This window comes from Leucopleurus acutus (genome assembly GCF_964270905.1).
Source record: "Leucopleurus acutus genome assembly, chromosome: 5".
NCBI lineage: Eukaryota > Metazoa > Chordata > Mammalia > Artiodactyla > Delphinidae > Leucopleurus > Leucopleurus acutus.
In genome coordinates, this window is record NC_139147.1 from 38705386 (window position 1) to 38731809 (window position 26424).

A 26424-nucleotide genomic window follows, 5' to 3' on the forward strand; every position below is an offset into this window, starting at 1 on the left:
TTTTCATACCCTTCCCTCAAAACCCAAAGAGCTAAATGCCATTCAGACCGTTTAAGGATTAGCATTAGGAAAAATGAAAATTTAGGACTCCTTCATTTATCCTACCTTTTTCTCCACTCTTGATGACTAATATTCCTTTAATGGAATTCAGTCAGAATTCTACTGAATGGAGATTAAATACCTATATGCACATACCTAGTATATATGTACTATGTCTAAAATACAGTCACACTAAGAGAATAATCAGTTTATCAATACAAGGGCAAATGGCTTATTAAAGCCTTTCCTGTTTTCAAATGGGGTGATAGACAACCTGCAGTTGGGGCAGATTCCTGCTGAACCATGAGGAAGAGAAAGGAGAGTCTGATGATTCTGAACACATTGTAATTCCTGATCCTCAGTTCCTATGGTGGCTTACTGCCCAGTTACACATACAACCCAGCTACAAGAGGCCTAGACAATGAAGAGAAAGAACTGACTGAAGAGATAAGGATCTACATGGTTGAAAAGAAACATTGAGTAATGAGACATAAGCCTTGCAAGACTTAAAGTTTTTTCTAAATCTGTCCCCATTCACATTCAGCAGAGCCTGGATGACCCAGAACCCCATTTTTCACCCTAATGCAGTTCATGCAGTGTAACAAGAACACTGTCATTCAAAATTCAATAAAGTATTTCCCGAACACCTTCTATATCTACTTTGTAAGAACCAGAACTGTTCTAACTCACCAGTCCTGCCCTGAATAATTTATGCAATATTTTAAATGTTTTTTTGTAATGAGTCAACTTGCTTTTAATAAAATGTAAGTCCTAGAAGATGCACTCATCAGAACTGTATTTTAGGTTGAGTCAATGCTACGCTATTTAGAGTCTGTAACCACCTCATGTATGGTGGGTGTTTTTTTCTTTTGTGTTTTAAGTGTGTATTATGGCACATATTTCTTAGTCCTGGGTCTTTCTATCTATACACATAAAGGAGTTTTTTTAAGGACACTTTTTTTTTTGCAAGAAATGGATTTACTGATTGGGAATACAAGGAATCCAGGAAGCAGTACAGAGGATAGAACTAAGGCACATCTAAGGAACCTTATCATCTACGTATTTCCCCATTCTAGTGTGTTTTTTCATTCCTTTCTAGTTTGGCTTCAACTATGTAGCATGTAAAATGTTTTGGTTTCAGCTCTTTCACTGGTCACAGTCTCTTAGTTATCCAAGCATACATTTCTAAGAGAATCTGGCTGATCCTTTTCAAAGCAGTGCACTCATATGGTGGAGGAGAAAAGGATTGATTGGACTGTGAGTTTTATGACAACATATATCCATTTGGCCACTCAGCAAGCATTTCATTGGGGGAGGAGTATCTTACTCTTTTCTCCAGATGAGAGTTGGAGTAAGAGTGGGGAGTCAAGCAACTCTAAGTATGTCTAATACAAGATCTATTTACACAGCAATTATGCAATATATTTACACTAGTCTTTTTTCTTTTGTATTTTAAAGTGAAGTAAAAATATACCTCAGTGGTAAAATATACCTTCTTACCTACTTTACAGTGGGGGAGATATTTTTCCTTACAAACCAAAATAACTTGGTGTTATATAAATTGGAAAAGTGCCTTAACCACTTTATATATATATATAAATATATATATATATATATATATATTTATAGAGCACTTAGATGTGGTAAAATTATTTTGACTGTTCTCAAAGCAGATACAAGAATGGGGACATACAAAATAACAACATCATTGTGCAGTAAAAAATGGACAAATATCTCGTTGTTTTCATCTTTTGCTTCTTCAGAGTTAAGGGCCATACTTGATACATAGCAGGTATTCTATGTTTATTTATTCAAAAACCGTCATGAGTGCCTACTACACACTGAGTTCTATATGAGAAAATGGGTTCCTAATAGTGAATAGAGAAAACCAAGCTGTCAGTAAAGGGACAGCAAAGACACAGATAATTTCTATACGAGGACAAAAATGGCACAATAAAAATAGCACAGTTTCTGTGCCATTAGTTTTTGCCAGTCTCTGTTCTGAGTGCTTTATGGATAGATTCATTTATATTTTTATTATAGTTCTACAAGTCATGTACTGTTACTCTCATCCCATTAAATTAGAGTTGAAGAATTTGTGGCACAGAGAGATCAATATCATGCTCAAGTTCACGAGTCAGTGATGAGGCCAGTGCTCTAGACCAGGTGTTAAATGCTTCTAGTGAGTAGATATGTTACATAAACATGACAAGAGACACTGTGTAGGCAATTTTAATAGAAAATTGATCATCTGGTAAACACCTGTTCCTGAATTTCCATTCTTTCTATGATGATTCCTCGATTTATCTATGTATACAAGGAGTCAGCTCCTGGTCATAAGCTCTTTGGGGCCTTCATTATGTGTTCTCTTTAACCCCACATGGTGAGACGTTTAACAAGACCTGTTTCACAGAACTTCATGCCCTTTGTGAGATTGACTCATTAAATATTTGTTAACAGTCTGAGAAGTCGGATTTGACCCCCAATCCTCACATTCAAAAGGCCTAAAAAAATAATAATAATAATAATCTAATTGGAATCTAATTTAACTCCGAGAAATGTATCCTACAGTTTCATATTCCGCTCACATTTTATACTTGATTTATAACGAACCCCTTCTCATTCATATAATTCACTCATTGTGGCATACAGTCTAGAAAAAGTATTCATAAAATATGTATACTAACTGTTAGCATGACCTCAGATTAATCTCTTTAAAAATGTTGCTTAAAACTATATTCACACAAATAAGTTCCTTTTATAGATTCTTTGGCTTTTTATTTTCCTTAGTAAATCTAATAATATGATTAGAGTTGCTCAGATAATCTTCCATCTCAAGGTTTTATTCATTTCTGATTCATTGTGTCTATTATTAAACCCAGCTGTTGATGTTTTAGAACAAACTGATTTCTGAATTAACTCTACATTGTGTTCTATAATAACCCCACTTCAGTATTATCATGGGTCGCTCCCAATTTACTTTTAGATAATTAAAGCCTCTCTTTATTCCTATCCAAGTTGCCTGTTTTATTTCCCAGTACACAAGGATGTGATTTCATTCATGTTGCTCTAGGGGTCTAAAGTTGATAATCATTTTTCTACATCTGCCCTCATCAGTGTCAGCTTGCAAAATATGCTGCTGTGTCCCCATCCCTTGGCTTCCTCTCATTAGCATTCACATTCCCACTGATATAGTGTGTTTTTCTGCCACAAGCCATTCCTTGTTGTTTTCCTGTAAAGTCAGTACTTTAGCATCAGAATTGTCCTAATTTCCCTAGCATATTATATATTTTCCCTATATTGACTTGTTTACGTGGATTGTTAACATATGACTGCATCTGCTTCAGAATTGATGACATCTATTATTGAAATATGAAAAATATATATATGTTTCTCAATATCTGAATAAGCAATTCACAAGTTGGTATAGGAAGAGAAGAAAATCTAGGTCATCATAAAAAACTTTACTTATATCCCTTTAATTTTCATGATGAAAACCTGAAACATTAAAATTTGTGTATTATTTGTTAGAACAAAGAAAAAGTGGTTTCAATAACTGTCATCACTAATATATTCTAGTGGCTATTTATATATAATATTTGAATGTATACTTATACAAGTGCAGGTATATTTTATATTCTATCTACTTTATAGGTTTCCTTGATATTTTATATACTTTATATTAATATTTAATTACTCTGATTCCTTACCACATATCAACCCCTAAAATGACAAAATGAAATAATAGAAGTTTCAAAGAATTTGTGGAATTGCTGATATTCTGTAGTTATGATTTGGAACTGATGTTTTAAATGAAACTTCCTAGATTTTATACATTAGTCTCATTTTCTTTGATCACCAAAATGCAAATTTCCTAGGAAGACTATGTTATTGTATAGTTTTATTGTAAAATAGGCATTGAAAAATACAGTTGATATCATTAGGAAATTTCCATAAAGGTAAAAGTCATTATCCTTATTATATGTATGTATTATTTTGTTATTTAATATCTTTCTTATTTGCCTTTTCTTGACCTGAAGATTAACATCTATACCAAAAAGTTCATATATCCAAAAAACAGGAAGGCACATTTTGAGATTGTACAGATTAATTTAATGTTATGTAGTCATATAAAAACACTTCAGTTTTATCTCTCGGAGATATCTAAACCTCTATACTTCCCAACCCCACGATTTTTATCAAGCCAAAATACAGATTCTCTTAGTTGAGCATTTCTAAAACAATTTATCAGTATAATTTGCCTTTTAAAGAATAAGATTTCCTTCACATTTATTTTAATCTCTCTAACAGCATGCACTTGAAAAGAATTAGAGTTAAAATATTAGTAATCCGGATACTCTTACTTTTCTATACTCTCCACCCGTGTTCGATATATCATAAGTACTACCATAACCAGATGTGAAGGGTTTTTTGAAAGCTTTTTTATTTTACAAAAAAAGCGTTTAGGAAAATGGTTGCTTACAAATTTAGGCCTCCTATCACTTGCTGGTAGGGGTATAAGATAGTTATAGTTATTTTTGTACCTTTAGAATTTCAGAAATTTGATTCTAAGTCATTGAACAGAATTTGAGTGCCATTATCTGATGTCTAGAGATTTTTCTGTACAGTTCTTGAAGTGTCATATGTTTCCTATACTATAAGCATCTCAAATCTCTTTAGTATACAGGAAGGATGTAGATATAAAAATAACCTTTTACAGTCATCATGAAGACAGTTAAATATGAAAATACAGTCTTACAATATTTTTCTTGATGTTATTGAGGGCACAGAAATGACAGGAGAAGATTGAATAGATAGACCTGCCCAAAATATACACAGGTTGCTATTGAGGGAATTAAAAAATAATAATGTCAACTGTGTGGGACAGTTTACTTTATGGGATTTCTAAATTTTGTTTGGCTTTTTTTGTTGTTGTTTTACAACAGTTCTCTCTAGCCTTGGATTCTAACCTTTTGCCTAATGCAATTATCAATTTTCATGTAAAAATCTCTCAGTAAGTTTAATTCAGTGATATTTTCTATTAGTCAATGAGAACTAGAAAATTAGTTATAACATCTGTTCGTAATCTTTAGTAAAAATTTAGCTCACCAAGGCCTTTAAAAAAGCATTACAGTGTTTCCAAACATTTGATATTTTTCAACTCAATTTTGGCTTTTTAGTTTATAATTCTACCAGTGTTTCCAGTTCTAAGAATTAAGTTGATGAGTTAAAGCCACTTGTTCTAAACTAAATGGCAATCAGTATACTCACCTGTTCCTAAACATAATTTTTATTTAAATTTTAAACAAAAAAGTTATTTTTGGCAATCTCTTGGCATTCAAGAAGGTTACAGTGTTTTCTATCCTCTTCTGTAAATTCCAGTGAAAAATGTCAACTTTGAACCAGTGACACTATATTACACTGTTTGTGTGTTTTGTTGCTTTACATACAAGGTTTTCCTTACAGTTTATTTCTCCCTAAGAGGCGGCACTTTGTTAATATGGCTGTGTACAATTTTCTGACAAGTGCTGAACCTACGCTAACAAAAAATGGTTCTTATTTATGATATGTCAAATTACTGTTCTGAGAGTAGACCTTTTAGGTTGCATTGAGCCTTTAATTTGACTGAATTTAAATGACATAAAATGCCTTCTAGTTGGGCCTTGGCTGGCATATTATATATCTCATTTCACTGAAAAACATTCACATGCAAATATGGTTTGTTTGGAGTGAGGACAATTGTGACTATCATGACTGATGAAGGCTTTTGATCACAATTCTACAAACTGAAACCTTGAAAAAGAAGACGCTATTTGGACTGGCATCTGCAATCCTATGAATTATTTAGTTCACATTATTCATAAATCTATTTGAAGAGGAGGTTTTATGAGGTTTTGGAGTTGTGTTGCCAGTGTCAATGTATGCTGTAACTGCCTGCATGCATATGAACACTTCCTCTAAATGTTAAGTGTTCTAGAACCTGTAAAGTGTGTTACCTGAGTACTCTAGCTAAGTTAATCTCTTAGAAATGGAATCTGATGCTCAACTCTTCCTTACTCTTTCAACCATTGGGTCTATTGGAAGGAAAGGAGCAGTGCACATAGATGATATGTAGAAGTGGGTAGGGCACATTAACAGAACACACAGTTTCCATTCCTGCTTTGTAGCAGAGCAAGCTAAAAACCCTCCTTCTACCAACACCGTGATTGTCCTTTCCTATATACTTTTGCACTGATGCAGCTGCCTGGAAAATCCTCTCTCCTCTCCTTTATCAGGTTTCCAACCAGCTTTCCAACCAGCTGGTGAGTTGATTTTTCTATAACTTAATCCCACTACTAGTGGCATAGCCTAGTTTTATATTTACATTCCTCTCAACTACTTGTTTACATATTTGTTTCTTCTTCTACATGATAAGATCTCTGAGGACAGGGATCTTGTGTTAATCAAATTCTTTGTTTCAGAGCATTAGCATCCCTGTAATTTATAGGGCATGCTCAGTAAGTGGATGTTAGATTATCTTGAATTACCCTCACACTGTATCTCCTAAATGGAACAATGCATATATCTTACTTATATTGCTCCAGGTTTTTATAAAGGACTATAATTTCAAAAGTATTTTTAAATTTGAAATATTGAGGGAAGTTTAATATTGGTTACATTTTAAGCAAAACATTATTTAGGGATTTTCTATTGGCTTTCTGCTGGCACAGGGAAGTGACTCATGTTCAGACCTAGTTTTCAGAGAGTGAGTCGAAAGGCTCAGTTGTAATTTGCTCATGTGAATTTTTAAGTAATGTTTTAGAGTTTTAAAATTAATGAACAGTTGCAGTTTATGTTGCTGAATAGATGTCCCCTCTACTTAGAGTTCACAGTATTTGATAATCAATGCTGCAAAGAAGGTTAGACCACATAATCTTTAAAGGTAGCATCTAACTCTGATATTCTCTGAGTCTCTGAAATCATCCCAGGTGGGAGTTTAGGCTTAACAGTAGATTCAAATGCAAACAACCTGAATAAATTTACTTACAGTTCGACTATTTTAAAATCCTGAGAACTGATTTTATTTTGTCTTCTTTCGAAAATATATTTTCCTATAAACTGTTGGGACTTCTCAATATGTTTATTAATGTGTACATATAAAATTATTTGTGGAATTTTGAAAAATAGCATCATGACAGGAATATTTCTTTCCTGGGTAGATGGATTATTGTTCCATAGATAAGAAGAATCAGTACATGGGTACTAAAAGTCAGATTGTACAATGTAAGGGAGAAGTCCCTGTGCTGGGAATTGGAAGACTCAGAACCTTCTCGATTCCCCTCCTAAGTAGCTAGTTAGTACTGAGAAAATCTTGTACTGTCCCTCAGGCCTTAATTTCCACATCTACAATTTGGAATTAACAGTGTCTGACCTCAGAGTTTCTTTGTGAATCCTATGCAGTGATAGATATGGAAACTTTAAAAAAGCATTGTTACTTTAACTGTGAGATTTGCTAATATCAACCTTACAAAATTTAGGATAAACTATTGTCTGTAAAGAAAGCTTTCTTATTTTAAGAATTCATTTTCAATTTGATTTAATGAAGTTGTTGTTGTAGGTCTCCTATCTTTTCAAATTTACATTCTAGACCCAGTTGGTGTGTTTGAATATATCTTTCATTCAAGGAGATCACATAAGATATTAGTGCTAAAATTATTATCACTTTTTCATTGTGAATGTGGCTATTATAGACTTCAAAGTAAAATGTGCCAGCTTAAAAAAAAATAACTATGATCTTCTTTAACGGTTAGGTATTTATTAAAATATAAACTATTTCATATCATTATGATTATCTTACAGATACATATTTAAACTAGCAGTATTTGATATGTAAAATGAACTTATTATTCACCAACTGAGCATTATCTTACAATCCCAAACTAGCAGCTAATTTACCTGTAGCACAGTATGACATAATCTACCCACTTGCTCTCAGTAGCAATCTGAGGTAGGTACCGGGAAAATCAGGATACAGAATATATTCCTGTGTACTTGTCTTCATCAAAATGTATTTTGTCTCTCTCTTCAGGGACAAGGCTCACTTCAAAGGGCAGTGTTTGGGCTATTATTTTAAACTGCCTGAATCTAACATAAATATAAAATGATAATAGTTTTCTTAAGTGGATCTTGAAATCTACATCTTTATTTTGTATTTTTCATCTAGCCTTTCTCCTAACATTTTGCACTAATCTAGAGATGACCATTCATGACATTCTAAGATATCTGTAACCTGATTTGCTTTTATATGTGAAATACAAAGAGCCTTGTTTAGTACATTGTAATTATGTATTTTGTAATTACAAGGATTTTCATCTCTATGCAGTCCCCTCTGCCATTTTGCCATCATATTTTAATAACACACTGTTAGAAATAACTTTGTCCCAAGATACTCCTTTGGTCAGAGTTAATTATAAACTAAATAAAGTTTACCCAAACTGATGTGCAGAAGATGGTACAAGGTACACCAACTAGATTTTCTGAAATTGAACACCTAAGACCATTTTTCCATTTTATCTCCATATAACCCAATTAATATTACCTATTGGCATTTACCAATTGAGGTAAACTATGTTTGGAAGATTCCTTCCTCCAAATATTGAAATAATGATAGTTGTAATACTGCATTCAGAGAATATTTGACACAGATGAAAATATGTATAGTCCAGATCATATCAGTCTTTTTTGCAATTACTATTCATGTTTATTAAGACTGTATTTGACACACAAATTTGGGGCATGTTGGTTTTTTTACTTCAAATTATGTAATAATTTCAAAATAACTTTTAAAATACATTTTTAAAAGTATCTAACATTCCTGAAGTGGTCCAGATTATGGTACATTTCCTTTTCTTTTTTGTGTGTGTCTTAAAATAGAGTTGTTAGACCCTCATCATATCTCTGAGAAATGTCATCTATGTTGGTCTTATTCTGGTGAATTTCAAATTAAGATGTGGTCAAAGTAGATCTTCAGTTGCTCAACAGTTGTTGTTATACCTTAAATAAAACGTTAATCATATCTTTCAAACCATACTCTAAAATTCATGTTATGATTAGTATTACTATATCAATCAAGGTAGAATAATAGTATATATTGATCCATCTATTGATCAAGAGAGTAACATAGCACCTAATGAAATTTTCCTGCAAAATAAATTATACAGGGCCTCCCTGGTGGGGCAGTGGTTAAGAATCCGCCTGCCAATGCAGGGGACATCGGTTCAATCCCTGGTCCGGGAAGATCCCACATACCGCGGAGCAACTAAGCCTGTGCGCCACAACTACTGAGCCTGTGTTCTAGAGCCTGCAAGCCACAACTACTGAAGCCCACGCGCCTAGAGCCTGTGCTCTGCAACAAGAGAAGCCACCACAATGAGAAGCCCGCGCACCGCAACGAAGAGTAGCCCCTGCTCGCCGCAACTAGAGAAAGCCTGCACGCGGCAACAAAGACCCAACACACCCCAAAATAAATAAATTTATAAAAAAATATATATATATGTATATATATACACAGAAAGTACTGACTATATCAATATAAAATAAAAGTGTTAAAAGGCAAAAGCAGAGAAACATAGGAAGAGAAGATGCCATTGAGGTTCTACGTAGTACACACAGGAACCAAATATCAACATCCCAGTCTTACCTACCTATTTACTGTTGAATCAGTAATGAAAGTTCTCCTCTCACTCATTATGACTGTAAGTAAATTAACATCTATGTGTCAGAAAGTCTTAATTGCATAATATTACAGTAAAAACTACCAGAGATCATATCTGAAGAATTTGAAACTGACATTTCTAAATGATCACATTCCCTGCACTTGGTTTATAGAAGTGATGTACTAGAAATAGGCATCTAAGTGCTCCTTAAAATTAGCATGGCTTAAATATGAATGTATGTTAAGTGTGTGTATTCTGGGTCTGAACTCTTTTAGTGTGGATGACTTAATCTTAGGTAATCATGACCCTTCCTGATGTATGAGTAAGGATGAGATCAGAGAAGCAGCAATGTCTGATGCACAACATTCTGGGGGTCACCTTTCACCTTGCTTGAGCTCCTCACTGGGATGATTCACTAGAGGGTAAAACCAAGTATTTCTTGATCATACTCTTATGCATGGAGAAGCTTGACTTTGCCGGCCCACTGAAATGATTGCCTTTGGATCCCTTGAAAATTGAACAAGTTACCTGCTCTACATTGAAGCAGATTAGATAGATTTCCTTAAGTTATTCCTAACCACGTTCTCTATTTGCACAGCTTTTCCAGAATTAACCCATTATCTGGTAATTAGGAGTTAGGGTACATTGAGTTCATGTTTACTTCATAAGTATTTACTTGAATGCTGTAGGCCAAATCAGCACATGGTGCTGAGTTTCACATCTCTATTTATACATCTCAAAAAAATCTCATGAAAATATTTGATTATTTCTGTCAAATATTTTTTTCTGTTTCTGCCCCTTGACCCATTTCCTGTCACTACCCTCCTTAAGCCCAAGCTGTAAACTCTTGGGGTCCATGTAAATTCCAGGTGGTATGAATTCTCTTCCTTTACATCAGTGAGTCCCAGTCATCTATTATAATGATTGCAAAAGTGTTATCGGTCAATAAATGTGTTTACTAGGTGCTACTATGGTTCTCTGATTGAAACCATTCTCAACACTAGTACAGAGTCCAGTTATTCTTTCTAAATAAAAATAAAGAGTAATAATTACCAATGGTATAATATGAACTGAGTAAACTGTTATTTATGCATATGATTATACAAAGTGATTACATAATATTGTATTCTGTGTACATATACATACACACATACACACACACACACGTATATATATATATACATACACATACACACGGAGAGAATGTTTGTGTCCTACTAATTTTCTCAGGTCACCATCTGCCTTAGAATGTGAACTCTTATTGGTAGATACCATACCATTATTGGTTCTACATGACAACTGGAAAACTTTGATGGCTCAGAAAGTTTTCAACATGCATATACAGTTGCTTTACTATTTTACCATTACTATTAATAGACATAGAAGTATCATTTACTTAGCATATGTTTAAACTAGTAAAATGGAATATATTTTTAAATAAATTATTGCGTATAAAATTTCTAATTGGGGCTTCCCAGGTGATGCAGTGGTTGAGAGTCCGCCTGCCGATGCAAGGGACACGGGTTTGTGCCCTGGTCCGGGAAGATCCCACATGCCGCGGAGCGGCTGGGCCCGTGAGCCATGGCTACTGAGCCTGCGCGTCAGGAGCCTGTGCTCCGCAACGGGAGAGGCCACAACAGTGAGAGGCCCGCGTACCACCAAAAAAAAAAAAAAAAAAAAAAATTTCTAACTAATATCATAACTTAATAGAAAAAACTGAAAATATAGCTACAGCATCTAGAAAATAGGAAATATGACCAATCCCACTGACATTAGAATTTAGTTTTCTTAGCTTCTGTTTATAAAACATTTCTCAAATCTAATAGTTTTATGTAATTAACAACAATCTAAGGTATATATATTAAATTTACCCATCAAAATTAGCAAATGAGAATCTGGGGAATAATAGAAGACTAATATCCATTGCTATATTTTATTCCAATTATAGATTTAGGGTATTTCTAAGATAGCTTCCTGGTTTAGTAACACAAACATAAATATAACTTCAAATGATGCCCATGTACTTTATTTACTGAGAACCTTTTATTCTGGTACTGTCTCAAAGCTTTCATAATAATATATGATGGATACATCTAAGGGTTTGCATTTATTTTATACTCTCTTCTAGAGGCATGAGTTTGAGTCCAATTTTTTTTTACAAAGTCTTGAAAACTCCCTATATTTATCAGTGTAAAAGTCATAAGCCTTACAGGGCAGTATGGAATACAACAGAAGAAAAAGAAATTTATAAATTGGTAGTGACTCATGAAGTTTGAAACGATTCTTGACAGCAAAAGAAATATAGAATAAAGTAGTGTAAATATTTTACATGTAAGCTATCAGTGCTAGAAACATAAAAACAGTGGAGAGAAAAATTCTTAATACAAAATAACAGTTATTTTGATACATATAATTCTGTCTGTATAGAATGAGGAAACATGGGAAAGAAATAATTATATAGATTACTTAATTCTCAAAATACAGTTGAATGAAGTAGAAGCTAAAAATAAACTTCTGTTTCATTTCTGCAGAAGCAAAATGGTTATTTCATAGAGGAAATTACTATGTTCCACATTTTAGAGACTAAATTTTTTCAATGGTGCTTGTTTGCCTTGCACATACAAGTAAAACTTTACTCACATAATATAATCTCATTCAATACAGACACCAATATATAACTGTGCTGTTTTATACACTGTTACATGTAATCATATTACAGGAACATTGATGTCAAGAAATAAACCTAGATACTTGAATAATTTTAAATATATTTTTTATTATCAGAAATTTCAACCATCTATAAAAGTAGAAAATATTATAAACAACATGCATTTCAAGATTATTTTAAAAGGAATTACAGGCAACTGGTCATTTTTCATATTTAGTTTTGTGAAAAGATAATGACTTAAAATATATTTACATTTATATATATATATATATATATATATATATATATTTACAATACTATTATTCCACCTAAGTACTAACAACAGTTCTTTTTTTTTTTTTTTTTTTGTGGTATGCGGGCTTCTCACTGTTGTGGCCTCTCCCGTTGCAGAGCACAGGCTCCGGACGCGCAGGCTCAGCGGCCATGGCTCACGGGCCTAGCAGCTCCGCGGCACGTGAGATCTTCCCGGACCGGGGCACGAACCCGTGTCCCCTGCATTGGCAGGCGGACTCTCAACCACTGCACCACCAGGGAAGCCCCAACAATTATTTAATATTGTGAAATATCCAAAGCTCAAATCAGGATCCAAAGTAGTCTGCACATACCATTTGTTTGATATGTCTCTTAGGTTCCCCCTTCAATTGGTATTTTTTATCCCTGATATCTATTTGCTAAAGGAACCAAATACCAAAATTCCTTGTGTGTGGTTTCCCATATTCAAGGTTAGACTAATTGCATTGACGATGCATTTTTTTGTTGTTGTTCCCTGTGTATACTGGACACTGGAAGTTCAACGGAGAGGCACAATTCTATCCAGATTTGATTATATTGCAGAAATACTTAAATGGTATTGTGTCCTTCCAGGAGAAGGTATGTAATTCCTGGAATTCTCCCTTTTAATGATGTTAGCATTATGTATATACGTAGGCAGCTACGTATAAGAACTTATTAAAGATTGTGGAACAGTAGTTTTTGAGTTTTATTATTTCCTTTTTATTTATTGGCTGGGGTATTTGTATTGGGAGAAATTTCCACTCATCAAATATTTGGTTACTCTTGGATATATCTCTTTTAGCAAACATTTCTTTCTCAAGCATCATTTTTACACATTTTTCCTAGTGTGAAATTTGTGTGGTTATTAAGAAAGAAGAACTTGTGAAAGAAATTAAAGTCACACTTTTTCAAGTTTTCAATTCTAATGAGGTTTAGAAGAAACTTCTCATGTTTAGATGATGTTAGTTGATAGCCAAGAAAGATGTTATTTTAAATAAATCTCAAGTGATTAGTGAAAGAATGTTATTAACTTTGTACTGGATAGTTGGAGGAAAAAGGAGGAAATGTAGGTGGTTATCTAGCCCTGAAATGCAATTATTTTAATTTCCATATCTTGAAAAGACTGTAATACCATGGTAAGTATCTGATAAATTAGATGTAGTAGTACTTCTTGTTAAAATCAGTGTGATTTCCTCCTTTGTAAAAAGGAATAAAACTCTCCTGATTTTAATTAGCACTACATTGTTATACTGTATCTAATGATTGCATTTTGATATAGTGGATTTTAAAATATACATGTTCAGCATGGTGTTTTGGTTGTAATTTTGCTACCAAATAGCTTTGTGACCTAGAAAAAGTCACTTATCATCTCTGGTTCCCAGTTTTGCAATATTTTGGATTTCTTAGTTTCCATTGTATTTCTTCAAGGAAGTAGTGGCAATATATTCTTATTATTATAATTTACACATATGTGTATGAGTAACTTTAATATTTAAAAAATTTTTATTGTACAGTGTCAATGGCAATGGGTTTGTTTTGTTTTGTTTCATTATATATTAAATTTGTGGCAGGAGGAACACAAAATATATCTGAGTATGAAGTTGCAGATGTTAGGAACCTCTGTCTCCTTGGAATGTCAGTACTTGCTAAATTTATTGCTTCTCTATTAAGAAATGACAGTCCCTTATCTATAAATTTGTTTACGGAAGGAAGAGTAAACAACAGTAGGCTAAAATACCAAAGTATTTCAAAAAAAGGCTACATAATATTAAAATAAAAAGATCCACAATGCTTTAGTATTAGCTCTCTGTGAATAAATTCCAGTAATGTCTTTGCTATCCCCGAAATGTTTTATTGCTAAGTAACTTTTCAGCAAACACTTCTAAAAGCAACTACAAATCCAGTATGTTCTACATTATCCATACATTGCAAATACTAATAAAACATATCACCATTTTGTCATGACATAAATCTTAAAATTAGGAGTAGAAATTAAAAGAACAGGGAAAATGTGGCTAGGTCATACAAATTATGAGGTAGGTAAAATTTATCTAATCTGCTCTGAGAATGCCCTCATGCCCTACTTATAGTCCCTGTACTTCATTTTGAGAAACACTGTTTTAGATTCACCAATTCTTTGCAGAATTATTAATGATACCTTTCAAATAGACAGACACTTTAATAATTCAATGAACTAATTAACTAATTGGTGACATAATCAATTAATTATATTTTTACTTTTTAATCATCTGTATTGGAGTTTTCAGAGATAAACCTCATGAATATAATGCTTAATATTCACTAACTATTCAGCATTCATATGTAAATAGCTCTGGTATGTCTGTTATTATTCACGATTTTCTTCAAAAATTACATACATAAATTTTCACATTATTAATATCAGAATTATTAGCAGTTACAAATTTAATATTATAACTGATCATCTCTGGAAAAAAGTGTGAACAACTATAATGTTATAGTTACAACTTGCTGCCTTAAAGGTAAAGAAATGTTAATGTCATATCTAAAACTTTTCTCAGGTCAAAGTACCTTTACTTCCTTTCTTTTCATTTTAACTATGAACCACTAAAATTGTATTTTTAAGATAATTTTCAGTCACTTTTGGGTGGTATGCAGTGTGCACTTTACAATTGACTTATAATTGGACTGTGCTGACAATGGAAAATCTTACAAGTATTGAACATGACATTTATGACAGTATTGCTGTCATCTTGGCTTCTTTTATGGAATATGCAGAGAATTATAATTGGGCTAACAAGCCTGGTAGCCTGGCGGCTTTCCAATTATATTAACCAGCCTAGTCTAGTATTAGCTGCCTGAACACACACAGAAACATAGAGCTTTTGTTTTCCCTTCTAGTTTATTTTGGTATCTACCCAATAATCTAAGAGTAAAATCATCTACCATCATGTAATGTTTGAGAACTTTCAATAATTCATCTCCATCCCACTGAGAAATGTAAAGGTTGCCTTCTTTGTTTTTATTTCACTAATTTTTAATAAAAAAGATGAATTTTTGTAAAAGATTAGTTGTATCTGTTAACACATTTGATACTATTGTCTAAAAAATTTCTAAAGCTTTTGGCAATTTTTCTTTGAATTTGTGCTAAAAATGTTGTGATAAGTTTGAATTTTAAGTAAAATTTCATGTGAACAATTTAATATGATACATTGAAATATTTTCTTTGAAATTGAGTGAAATAATATTTTTGCATAATCTAAAAATAAGTCAGCTTTGTGTAGTCTTAAAAACAGCACAAAAGATGAAAATAATTCCTAATAATTAGAATTCTGAAATCTACTAAAATTCTACCAAGGAATTAAAAACTGATTTTTTTTTTTTACATCTTTATTGGGGTATAAGTGCTTTACAATGGTGTGTTAGTTTCTGCTTTATAACAAAGTGAATCAGTTATACCTATACATATGTTCCCATATTTCTTCCCTCTTGCGTCTCCCCCACTCCCACCCTCCCTATCCCACCCATCCAGGCGGTCACAAAGCACTGAGCTGATCTCCCTGTGCTATGCGGCTGCTTCCCACTAGCTATCTACCTTATGTAAAAACTGAATTTTTAACTGAAAAACAAATATTAAGAAAAGTTAAATGAAACAGCTTGTGGTTTAAAAGATCCAAGGAGGTTGCACTATAGCAGTCATCTGGATCACTAGATTCTGTACTTCTGTTTCTCTCCTTTTTTTCTTTTTGCTGGTTTTCTCTTATTTTAGAGCATTTAATGTACTTGCATATTTTTATCTAAGCTTTCTCAACACTTCCATTAGCAATATCTAAGGTCTTCATCTTTGTCAGTGGTTTTCTGGATAGAAATATGAAAAAATCCCTGGGAATATGCCCATCAGAAACAAAACACCAGTTCGGTATAAAAGGGATATGACACAGGATGTGTATTGCAGCATTGTTATTAGCAGTAAAACAAACAAACAACAACAACAAGAAAACAAACCTAAAAGCAGCCTGATTTTCTATCAATAGGGAAATAGTCCCATACTTCATACACACTATAGAAAAATATACAACTATTAAAATTAGTGAGTTAGAACTTGATGTATTAACCTGGAAAATGAGGGAAAAGCAGACTGCAAAGAACTGTGTATAGTATGATCCTGTTTATGGAAACAAAATACACAAAGTATATATGTTATTGTTTTTTATAAGAATAGCAAAATATATTTTTATAGCATTAGCAAACTGTTAATATTGATTATTTCAGTAGCAGCCTTTGGAGAAGGTTGAGCTATTTTTTTTGTTTGTTTTTTTAATCTATGTCACGTCTTATTTTTTGGCATTTGTCAATTTGTAATAAAAATAAGCAAAAAAATAGAAGTATTCATTAAGTAGGAGCAAAATTTCTTGGTAAAATTACTTTTAAAGTTTAAGTTTTAATATTAAATATTTTAGGGACTCTAATGGCTGACAAATTTTGCCATGAACTGTTATATCACATTAACAATATCACAAAAACATCTGATAGTTTAATTTTGGGTCTTTGCTTTTTAAAAGAAAGTTAGTTTACATTATATTCATAACAGTATTGTGAACATTCTCCCTCTCCAACCACTTACCTTCATTTTAAAGCTGTGGAATAAACAGAGTTTGAATGGGTTTTTGTAAGGACTTAAGCAAGGTTTCCTGAAATAATTTTGCTTTTACTTAGTATGTTTTTATTTGAAAAAATGTATTATTTAAAAAATATAATGTACATTTTTTATGAGCTAGCAGAAGATAAATAAAAGATAGTGTTTGTGATTGTGGATAAAAATGAAATTCTGTATGAGTAGTCTGGCATGTATCTAGACTTGCTAGAAATTTTTCTTTAGCTCTAAATAACTCTAATCAGAAGAAAGTGTAAATTAAAAGTTTCCATTTTCAGTTCATAAGCACTCAGTCTAAAACCTAAATTAAACTTCACTAGGGTCAGTATGCAGGCTAGAGACTGCCTATTTCCCAGTTAGGGGATGGACCACTTCATCTTTGACATCATTTAGAGAATGAAAAAGCACACCTTCCTCTGTCAATCTTCCTTTTTAAATATTTAAATCAAAATAGAACATATTACTTCAAAATGTTTGGGGCATCTAATTATGCATTTTGTCTAGAAGTTTTCCTTTGAGTAAAGAATTCTCCTGTCAGGACTGTTCTAGTTTCCTCATTCAGTGTACTTCTGCCCCAAAGTGTTTACCAATAGATATAATAAACTTAAATTTCTACTTCTTAATGAAAATAATGCCATTTAAAGTAATGGAGTTTTCTAGTTTCATAGCTATGTGATCAACCAAGTACCAAATAGCTGAAGTTTAATGAATCATGCAATTTTGATTTGGCTTTATAGACCTGATATTTGAAATCCAGTTGGTGACGCGGTGCCATAAATCCCAATAGTGTAAGGTAGTATCTTAGAGCACAGATTTTAGGTTCAGGCACACCTAGGATCAAATCCCAAATTTGCTTAGTCAGCAAGTAATGTAACTTTTCTAAGTTCCAGTTTTCACATCTGTGAGGCAGTGATAATAAAACTTACTTCTTGAGGTGGTTAAATGGAAGATGTGTGGAAAGTACTCTCAACTCTCTCTGGCATTTAAGTAAGCACTCAGTAAATACAAGTGAATGGCCCTTGTGATTTATCCAAACGTATGGATTACATTTTAATTGTTAAATAAAATGAAATATATTTAAACTATATATTAGTATTTTTAATTGAATTATTAACTAAACTTTAGAGTTAAAAAAGACGAAGAGAAAGAAAGATACACCGTTCTTAAAAAGAATTTTGTGCATTGTGGTGTTTGGTATTTGCACTCTGTGGCTCCTATCTGTTTTACTCTTTCTTTTTCAAGGACTTTAATCATCTACTAACAAAATATAACCAATTGTCATTTTCTTTGTTACAAGTCCTATTCATCTAAAGTGCATTGATGGTGTAATCATAAACGTATCATTTTAGACTTTAACTAATAGTGATAACATATCTCTTTTAGAGACTCTGCCTAATAATCTAATATGTTCTCTTCTTCTTGTGCAATCTTGGTACCAGTGGCTGCTTCAAAGAATAAAGTTAAAGGTGAGCTATTGTGCATTCTGCATGATTTACCATGATTGTTTTCTGCTTAGTCTTGTGCATCCTCTTAAATGATAGAGCTAGTTCTGTTCATGATAATACCTGTTCATTGTGTAGATATTAGTTGTAAATTTCTACAAATACAAATTATATCATTTTAATTATTCAGTTTCTGATATATGTCTGTGTTTCCATGATTATTTGTGAGTTTATTTTCTTGTTTTATTTCCCACTTTATTCCAAGTGGAATAAGGTGCTTTTATGCTTAACATTTTGCCTGTTGACCTCAGTTTCCTTGATAAAATTGTGAACTAGAAAAAAAATACAGCATAAAATAAAGCTGATGGAAAGTCTCAAAATTGAACATGCCTTCATAGAATTATGTGAAAAGAAAATTTTATCCTTTATTAAACTCCAGTTTTCTATTTATGGCTTTTTTTATCCATTTCCTAGTTGTATTAAGTTTCATTTGCTAGAATCCTGAAAATACATTTTCATGAGAAAGGATGTGCTTGTCTAATGCCAGAATGTCTCCCTGAAAGAAAAAGACTTTTGGCTTGACGTGTCAAAGTCTTTATGGTTTTTAAAAGAATTCAAACGTGTGTGTGTGTGTGTGTGTGTATGATATCTATGATAGTGTCATAGGTTTATAGTTTATGTGTTTCAATTTCATGTTCTCTAGAACAATCTATATATTTTTAAAATGTTTTCTCCTTATATAGCAAATATATATATACATATTTTTCTTTTATTTTTATATAGCAACACTGTAATAACCTTATTGGTCATCTATCTGTTACCTTCAGTTTCCTCATCTACAGAGTGTGAAAAACAATAAATAATTCAAAAGGTTGTTGTGAGGGTTAAGTAAAATATGTAAAACAACAAGTAATCTTCCTGCTGCTACTAGCATTTTAAACAATGCTAGCTTCATTTTGCTTCTCACAAACGGGCCTCTTCTTTATGGAGAATTTCTGACTCTTCATCTTCATTATTCACTATTGCCCTGCCTAATTTCTTCATCTGTGTGCTCAGGAGAAATAACCAGGTGGTTTTGTCTTTCTCCATTTCTCATATTCAGTTCTACCACAAGGCCACCCTTCTCTATTATTCCTTCCCCTCCAGCCCTGCCCTCCCCCAGGTTGTAGTTTTACAGCTAGTTTTAACACTATACATAGATTTATGTTTGGAGTGTTAACTGATCCCTATTTATAAGGCTAAGCATTTAGTGTGCAACTACTATTTTCCTAGGAATGTATTTGTTTTATAAAACACTAAAAATATAAAAGATGAGATGGAAAATTTCTTGTTACCCTTTGTTTAATCCTCCACACTTAGCCTAGTCTCTTTTTCAATAAATGTGCTAGAATTAGCCAATTCTTGCCACAGTAATTTTCTGTCTGTGGATAAAAGTAATACACTCATGAAACAATTAAGAAATTACTTGACAATGAGTATATATTTATGAAATATATTTACATAATAAAAGATTAAGATGTACAGTTTTAGGAATGAAGAATTAAGAACAATGTACAAATAATGTGTTAATTGTGGGATATAGAACTTGAGTGTAAAGTGAGTTAGCAAGATTTACATATTGAGGTTGGAGTCCTTCTTCTCAGAGAATGCTTTATGTGGCAGGTGGGGATTGAACTGATTGTTGAAGGATGGGTAGTATATATAGAAAAAAGTAGTACATAGAAAAAGCAATTTGAAAGCATAAGTAAAGGTATAGAAGCAGGAATGAATATAGTTTATTTCATATAGTGAGGTCACCTTTTAAAAGAAGAAGACCTGTGTTTTATGAGAGTGGAGGAAGTTAAATTTGATGATGGAGTGATCATGAGTCATTACTGCATTTGATTACATAAAACCTCTCATAATAATCACATCTGTGTTCACTTTATAATTCTTGATGGACAAGAATAAAAATGATATAAAATGATATAAAAATGATATAAAAATTGATATTAAAATGATGGACATTTTTTATTGATATAAAAAATGATATAAAAATGATGGACAATAATTCAAATTACAATATACAGGTTACGAAGTATTAGTACAGGAAACCAATTCACCACTGAAGGATTACAGCCATACATTATATTATAGGTGTCTGCAAAGTGACATCAAGACTCAAGCTGACTAGATTTTGCAATACAAACATGTTTATGTGTCCGATTTAGGATGCCCACGTTGCCATCCCTGTTGTTCCACACCTATTCATTTTATTTGAATCTCTTTTTTTTTTCACTTGTGTACAAACCTGAAGGGGGCTTTAGGACACAGTTCACCCTATGCCTGTATTTTTGCATCTACAAGGTGTTATAGAGACAAGAAATGACACTTTCTAAAATCAGCTATGCCTCAAGTCGAAATTGAAATTTTATTTCTAATGACTGAGACAGATATGTATTATGTAGATAATAGAGAGAAGTACCCAATGCTTTTATTGTCCAATTACTATGTCAAGGCAAATGGTCTTCAAACAGGAAAAAAAAATGAAAAAGAAAATGTGGGTAAGAGGAAAATAAAACCCAAGATAATATAAGAGCAGATTGCTTAAAAATACTAATTCTCCTGGCCCAAATAAAGTACATCCCAGGGAACCCAGGGAAGTTTTGTAGAGGATAACAGCTCATTCATTTATTCTTATGGAATCATGCAAATGTGGGGAGCTTCTGCAATATTGGAGAGAGGTATGTGCTGTGATATTTGTTAAGGAGAAAGGATTACATTCGAGAAACCATAAACTGGTAAATTTGACATTACCTTCCCAGTAAAATTATTAAACTCTTAAACAATTTGTGAGTGCTTAGATTAAAAGGATTCTCTAGGAGATAGCAGTTGCTAGTAATGGCATAGAAAATTACCCTAATTTTCTCCCTCTCTTTTTTAAAAAATATTATTACACCAGTGTCCAAGGGCAGTATATAAACATGCACTATTTGAATTTCATCAAATCATGTAGCAACTCATTCCTTATTTTGTAGAAACTGTCATTCTGAAGTTTGCCAGTTATTCTTCAGTGGTCAAATCAAATGGTGGTTCCCCAATCCTCAAATTACTCGTTTTTCTGCTAAATATAATGTTTCTTTTGATTTTTCCACTTCCCTTGTTTCAGTGTCTCTGTTACAGCTTTCATTTTCTTTTAACTCCTCTTTGCCTCTTTCTTTCCCTCTCCTCTTCTATCTTGTTCTGGAATATAGGTTTCATTCAGGTTAATCTTTGATCCCTAAAGAGATCACTTCTCACAGTGTTGCAGCTCTCCACTTCCTTTTTTGAGAGATGACCTTCACTTCCTACAAAATTTTAAAAGCAGCCATTTTGTGCACTATTGAGTACCCATAACGAACCTCCCTCACCGTTATTGAATGTTAAGAGAAAGACAAATGATTCGATCAAATTCCTCCCCTAGAAGCTTAGAACTGAGAAGAGAGAAAGGAGCAACAGGAAGGAGGCGAGATGGGAAATAAATTTCATTACACTTTGTGGCTGTGAATTTCGTATGTAGACTGAGTAGGATGATGAATTAAGACTGAGAAATAAGAGAAGAATGAGCAGGAATGTAAAAGAGTAAGAGGTTAAGAGAGTGCCCTCATGGTACTTAAGTCCCTTGTTCTAATAGAAGGTTCTGTTATATGCTTGCCCTTTGGGTCTCTGACAAAGCTGTCTTTTCATTAAGCTTTCTAGATAGGTTTCTCTTGCTTGTAATCAAAAACAGAACTGATTAATATAATTGTTTTCTTTCTCTAAACTTTTCTGAGTTCATTTCAGTTATGACTTTTCTAGACTTGCTCTTACTACTAAGCTCATATCTGATATTCCCGGCACCCTGCTGAACTGAATTTCTAACTGAATATTAAAAACTGAAACTCTTATTTTTCTTGTAAATCTGAGCTCTCAGGGTTTGTTATGTCTTCTCTTGAACAAATATTTACCTAATTTCTTAGTTTAAAAGATTGAAAATATCTTTAACTCCTCCATCTTAATGGCACCCATAACCAGTCAGTTATCAAATTGTCCTAATTTTATGGGAATAAAATTATTGTCCTAATTATGTCCTAATTTTACTATGGGAATAGAAGCATTTCCATATATCCCTCTTCTTCAAAATCACTCATTCCTCAGAGCTTGCCTGGAGTAGTTCTAACTTGTCTTCTGATTGAATTCTCAACACTCTACAATCTATCCTACCTTCATATAACACAGTGAATTCATATATCTACACTCTATAATCTATCCTACATTCAGATATCAATAAGATCATCAATGCTTTGCCACTTAGAGATAGAGAAAAAGGTAACAGAGTATTCCTAAAATTTCTTTGTATAAAGTGATTTTATTTCACTCTATTACAGATGTATAGACTAAATGTATCTTACTGATTAATATTGTTCTAGAATCATACACAATTTCTAAATAGTTTTAATGCAGTAAATATATTTTTATTGTTCAATCTGATTTGTAGGCTTTATTTTTTATTCAAAATTTGACAACTATAATAGGGATAACATTTTATGCCATTTCTAGAATACCAGCCTTTAGCTATTCCTTTCAATCAGATAATCATAATTTAGTGCTCAAGTAAAAATTAACACAATTATTCTGACATTATATAAGAATTTAAAGATAATGCAGGACACTCAGCAGTCTAAACTGAGATATATGTGGTATGAGAAGAATCAATATTTCAGTTTACTGTATTTAAGTAATAGTCATACATAATATTATTAAATAAATTATTTAGGTATAAATATTAAAAGTCTGCTGTTCAACCAAAATATGAAATTTAGTATACCAGGTTTCCCATCACATTACATCTTTTAAGGGTGAATTGAAAGGCACATAAGAGATTGAAATTGAGGCATTGCTTCAAACTATTCTGAGATTTTATCTTAAGTGGGGCACTATGTTTCAGTTTATACTATATAATATACACTGTATATTAAGAAGCTCCATTCTGTAGTCAGAACTGCATGGGTCATATCCTGGTTTTTCAACTTACTTGATTTGAACACCTGGATAATTTGATTATGTTCACTCAACATTCAGCTGTAGTGACATTTATATGTAATAATGTATAAAAGGATATTAACCTAAGGGATGGCACATAGTAAACACTCAGTAAATTTTATATATTATTATTGTTATTATCATTACTATTATTTAAATAATGTCTGTAGAAAATAAAATGAAAAATCATGTAGTTAAAGACAAGTCCCAGAACTAAAACTTCTCTATGAGTATGAACTGTATTTCATCTTCATGGTAGCATTCATATGTTTATATTTATTATAACATTAAAATAAACACATATAATTTAATGTGAAGGATCCACTAGATATATGTATTTTTTCTTTCTTCACATTTAAATATTAAAATCCAAAGTGTATAAATGGTATTAACAAATTTCAACTCAATTTCAAAAGAAAGAGAAAAATTACAAAAACTGTGTCAGATAGAGGTTTATATAGTACTTAAAATGTAAAAATTACTTGCTTTTATTATCAGTGGAGAAATTGAGGAATAAGGCTATATATAACTTTTGTGGAACACATCCCTTAACTCCTTTTCTTGAAGCTATGTTTGGATTTTAATTTTAAAAATGTAAGGAATTATTCAGACTCTTGCATAATAGCTATAAAATCTTCATCAAAAATAACTTGAGAAAATTATTGGAGCTTATGTTTGTTTATCCCACATTAGGCTCATCTGAGGAAATATGTTGGGAATGTTAGAAATATGTAAGGAAATTTAAAAGCATGGTGTGTTTCTATAACATATTCACTAAGGGTTCTAGGTGAAAGGCCCTGAGGTGGTACATTTTAGAAGATTGAGATTGTTTTCTTTTTCTTTTTAATTTATTTTATTGAAGTATAGTTGATTCACAATGTTGTGTTAATTCCCACTGTATAGCAAAATGATTCAGTTATACATATATATACATTCTTTTTTGTTTTTGTTTGTTTGTTTTGTTTTGTTTTGTTTTGCGGTATGCTGGCCTCTCACTGTTGTGGCCTCTCCCGTTGCGGAGCACAGGCTCCGGATGCGCAGGCTCAGCGGTCGTGTCTCACGGGCCCAGCCGCTCCACGGCATGTGGGATCTTCCCAGACTGCGGCACGAACCCGTGCCCCCTGCATCGGCAGGCAGACTCTCAACCACTGCGCCACCAGGGAAGCCCTATATACATTCTTTTTCATATTCTTTTACATAATGGTTTATCACAGGATATTGAATATAGTTACCTGTGCTATACAGTAGGACCTTGTTGTTTATTCAATCTATATATAATAGTTTGCATCTGCTAACCCAAACTCCCAGTCAATTTCTCCCCCACCCCCCTTCCCCCTTGGCAACCACAAGTCTGTTCTCTATGTCTGAGAGTCTGTTTCTGTCTTGTAGATAAGTGCATTTGTGCCATATTTTAGATTCCACATATAGTGATATCATATGGTATTTGTCTTTCTCTTTCTTGCTTACTTCACTTATTATGATAATGTCTAGGTTCATCCATGCTGCTACAAATGGCATTATTTCATTCTTTTTTATGGCTGAGTAGTATTCCATTGTGTGTGTGTGTGTGTGTGTGTGTGTGTGTGTGTGTGTGTGTGTTTGTGTGCACCACATCTTCTTTATCCATTCATCTGTCAGTGGACATTTAGGTTGTTTCCATGTCTTGACTATTGTAAATAGTGCTGCAGTGAACACTGGAGTGCATGTATCTTTTTGAATTAGTGCTTTCTCCAGATATATGCACAGGAGTGAGATTGCAGGATCATATGGCAACTGTATCTTTAGTTTTTTGAGGTACCTCCGTACTATTCTTCATAGTGGCTGCACCAGTTTACATTCCCATCAACAGTATATGAGGGTTTCCTTTTCTCCACACCCTCTACAACATTTGTTATTTGTGAACTTTTTTTTTTTAACATCTTTATTGGAGAATAATTGCTTTACAATGGTGTGTTAGTTTCTGCTTTATAACAAAGTGAATCAGTTATACATATGCTCCCATATCATTTCCCTCTTGCATCTCCCTCCCTCCCACCCTCCCTATCCCACCCCTCCCTATCCCTATCTAGGTGGTCACAAACCACCAAGCTGATCTCCCTGTGCTATGTGGCTGCTTCCCACTAGCTATCTATTTTACGTTTGGTAGTGTATATATGTCCATGCCACTCTCTCACTTTGTCACAGCTTACCCTTCCCCCTCCCCATATCCTCAAGTCCATTATCTAGTAGGTCTGTGTCTTTATTCCTGTCTTACCCCTAGGTTCTTCATGACATTTTTTTTTCTTAGATTCCATTTCTATTTCAGACTTACTTAACTCTGTATGACAGACTATAGGTCCACCCACCTCACTACAAATAACTCAATTTCGTTTCTTTTTATGGCTGAGTAATATTCCATTGTCTATATGTGCCACATCTTCTTTATCCATTAATATGATGATGGACACTTAGGTTTCATCCATCTCCTGGCTGTTGTAAACAGAGCTGCAATGAATATTTTACTACATGACTCTTTGAATTATAGTTTTCTCAGGGTATCTACCCAGTAGTGGGATTGCTGGGTCATATGGTAGTTATATTTGTAGTTTTTTAAGGAACCTCCATACTGTTCTCCATAGTGGCTGTACCAATTCA

At 33.0% G+C, this 26424-nt stretch overlaps 1 protein-coding gene across 7 annotated transcripts in view; it reads left to right on the forward strand.

Moving 5' to 3' along the window:
- Nucleotides 1–26424, forward strand: part of CADM2 (cell adhesion molecule 2) — a gene marked incomplete at both ends in the record, with an annotated part of 1072922 nt that overhangs the window by 726246 nt on the left and 320252 nt on the right. For 5 of the 7 annotated variants that reach the window (XM_082839305.1, XM_082839307.1, XM_082839309.1 and 2 more), the window contains one exon: nucleotides 18748–18774. The exons of the other annotated variants lie outside the window; for them this stretch is intronic. In XM_082839305.1, the coding sequence (XP_082695431.1) occupies nucleotides 18748–18774 (27 nt within the window). The remainder of the gene's footprint in view (nucleotides 1–18747; nucleotides 18775–26424) is intronic. 7 annotated transcript variants of the gene reach the window in all.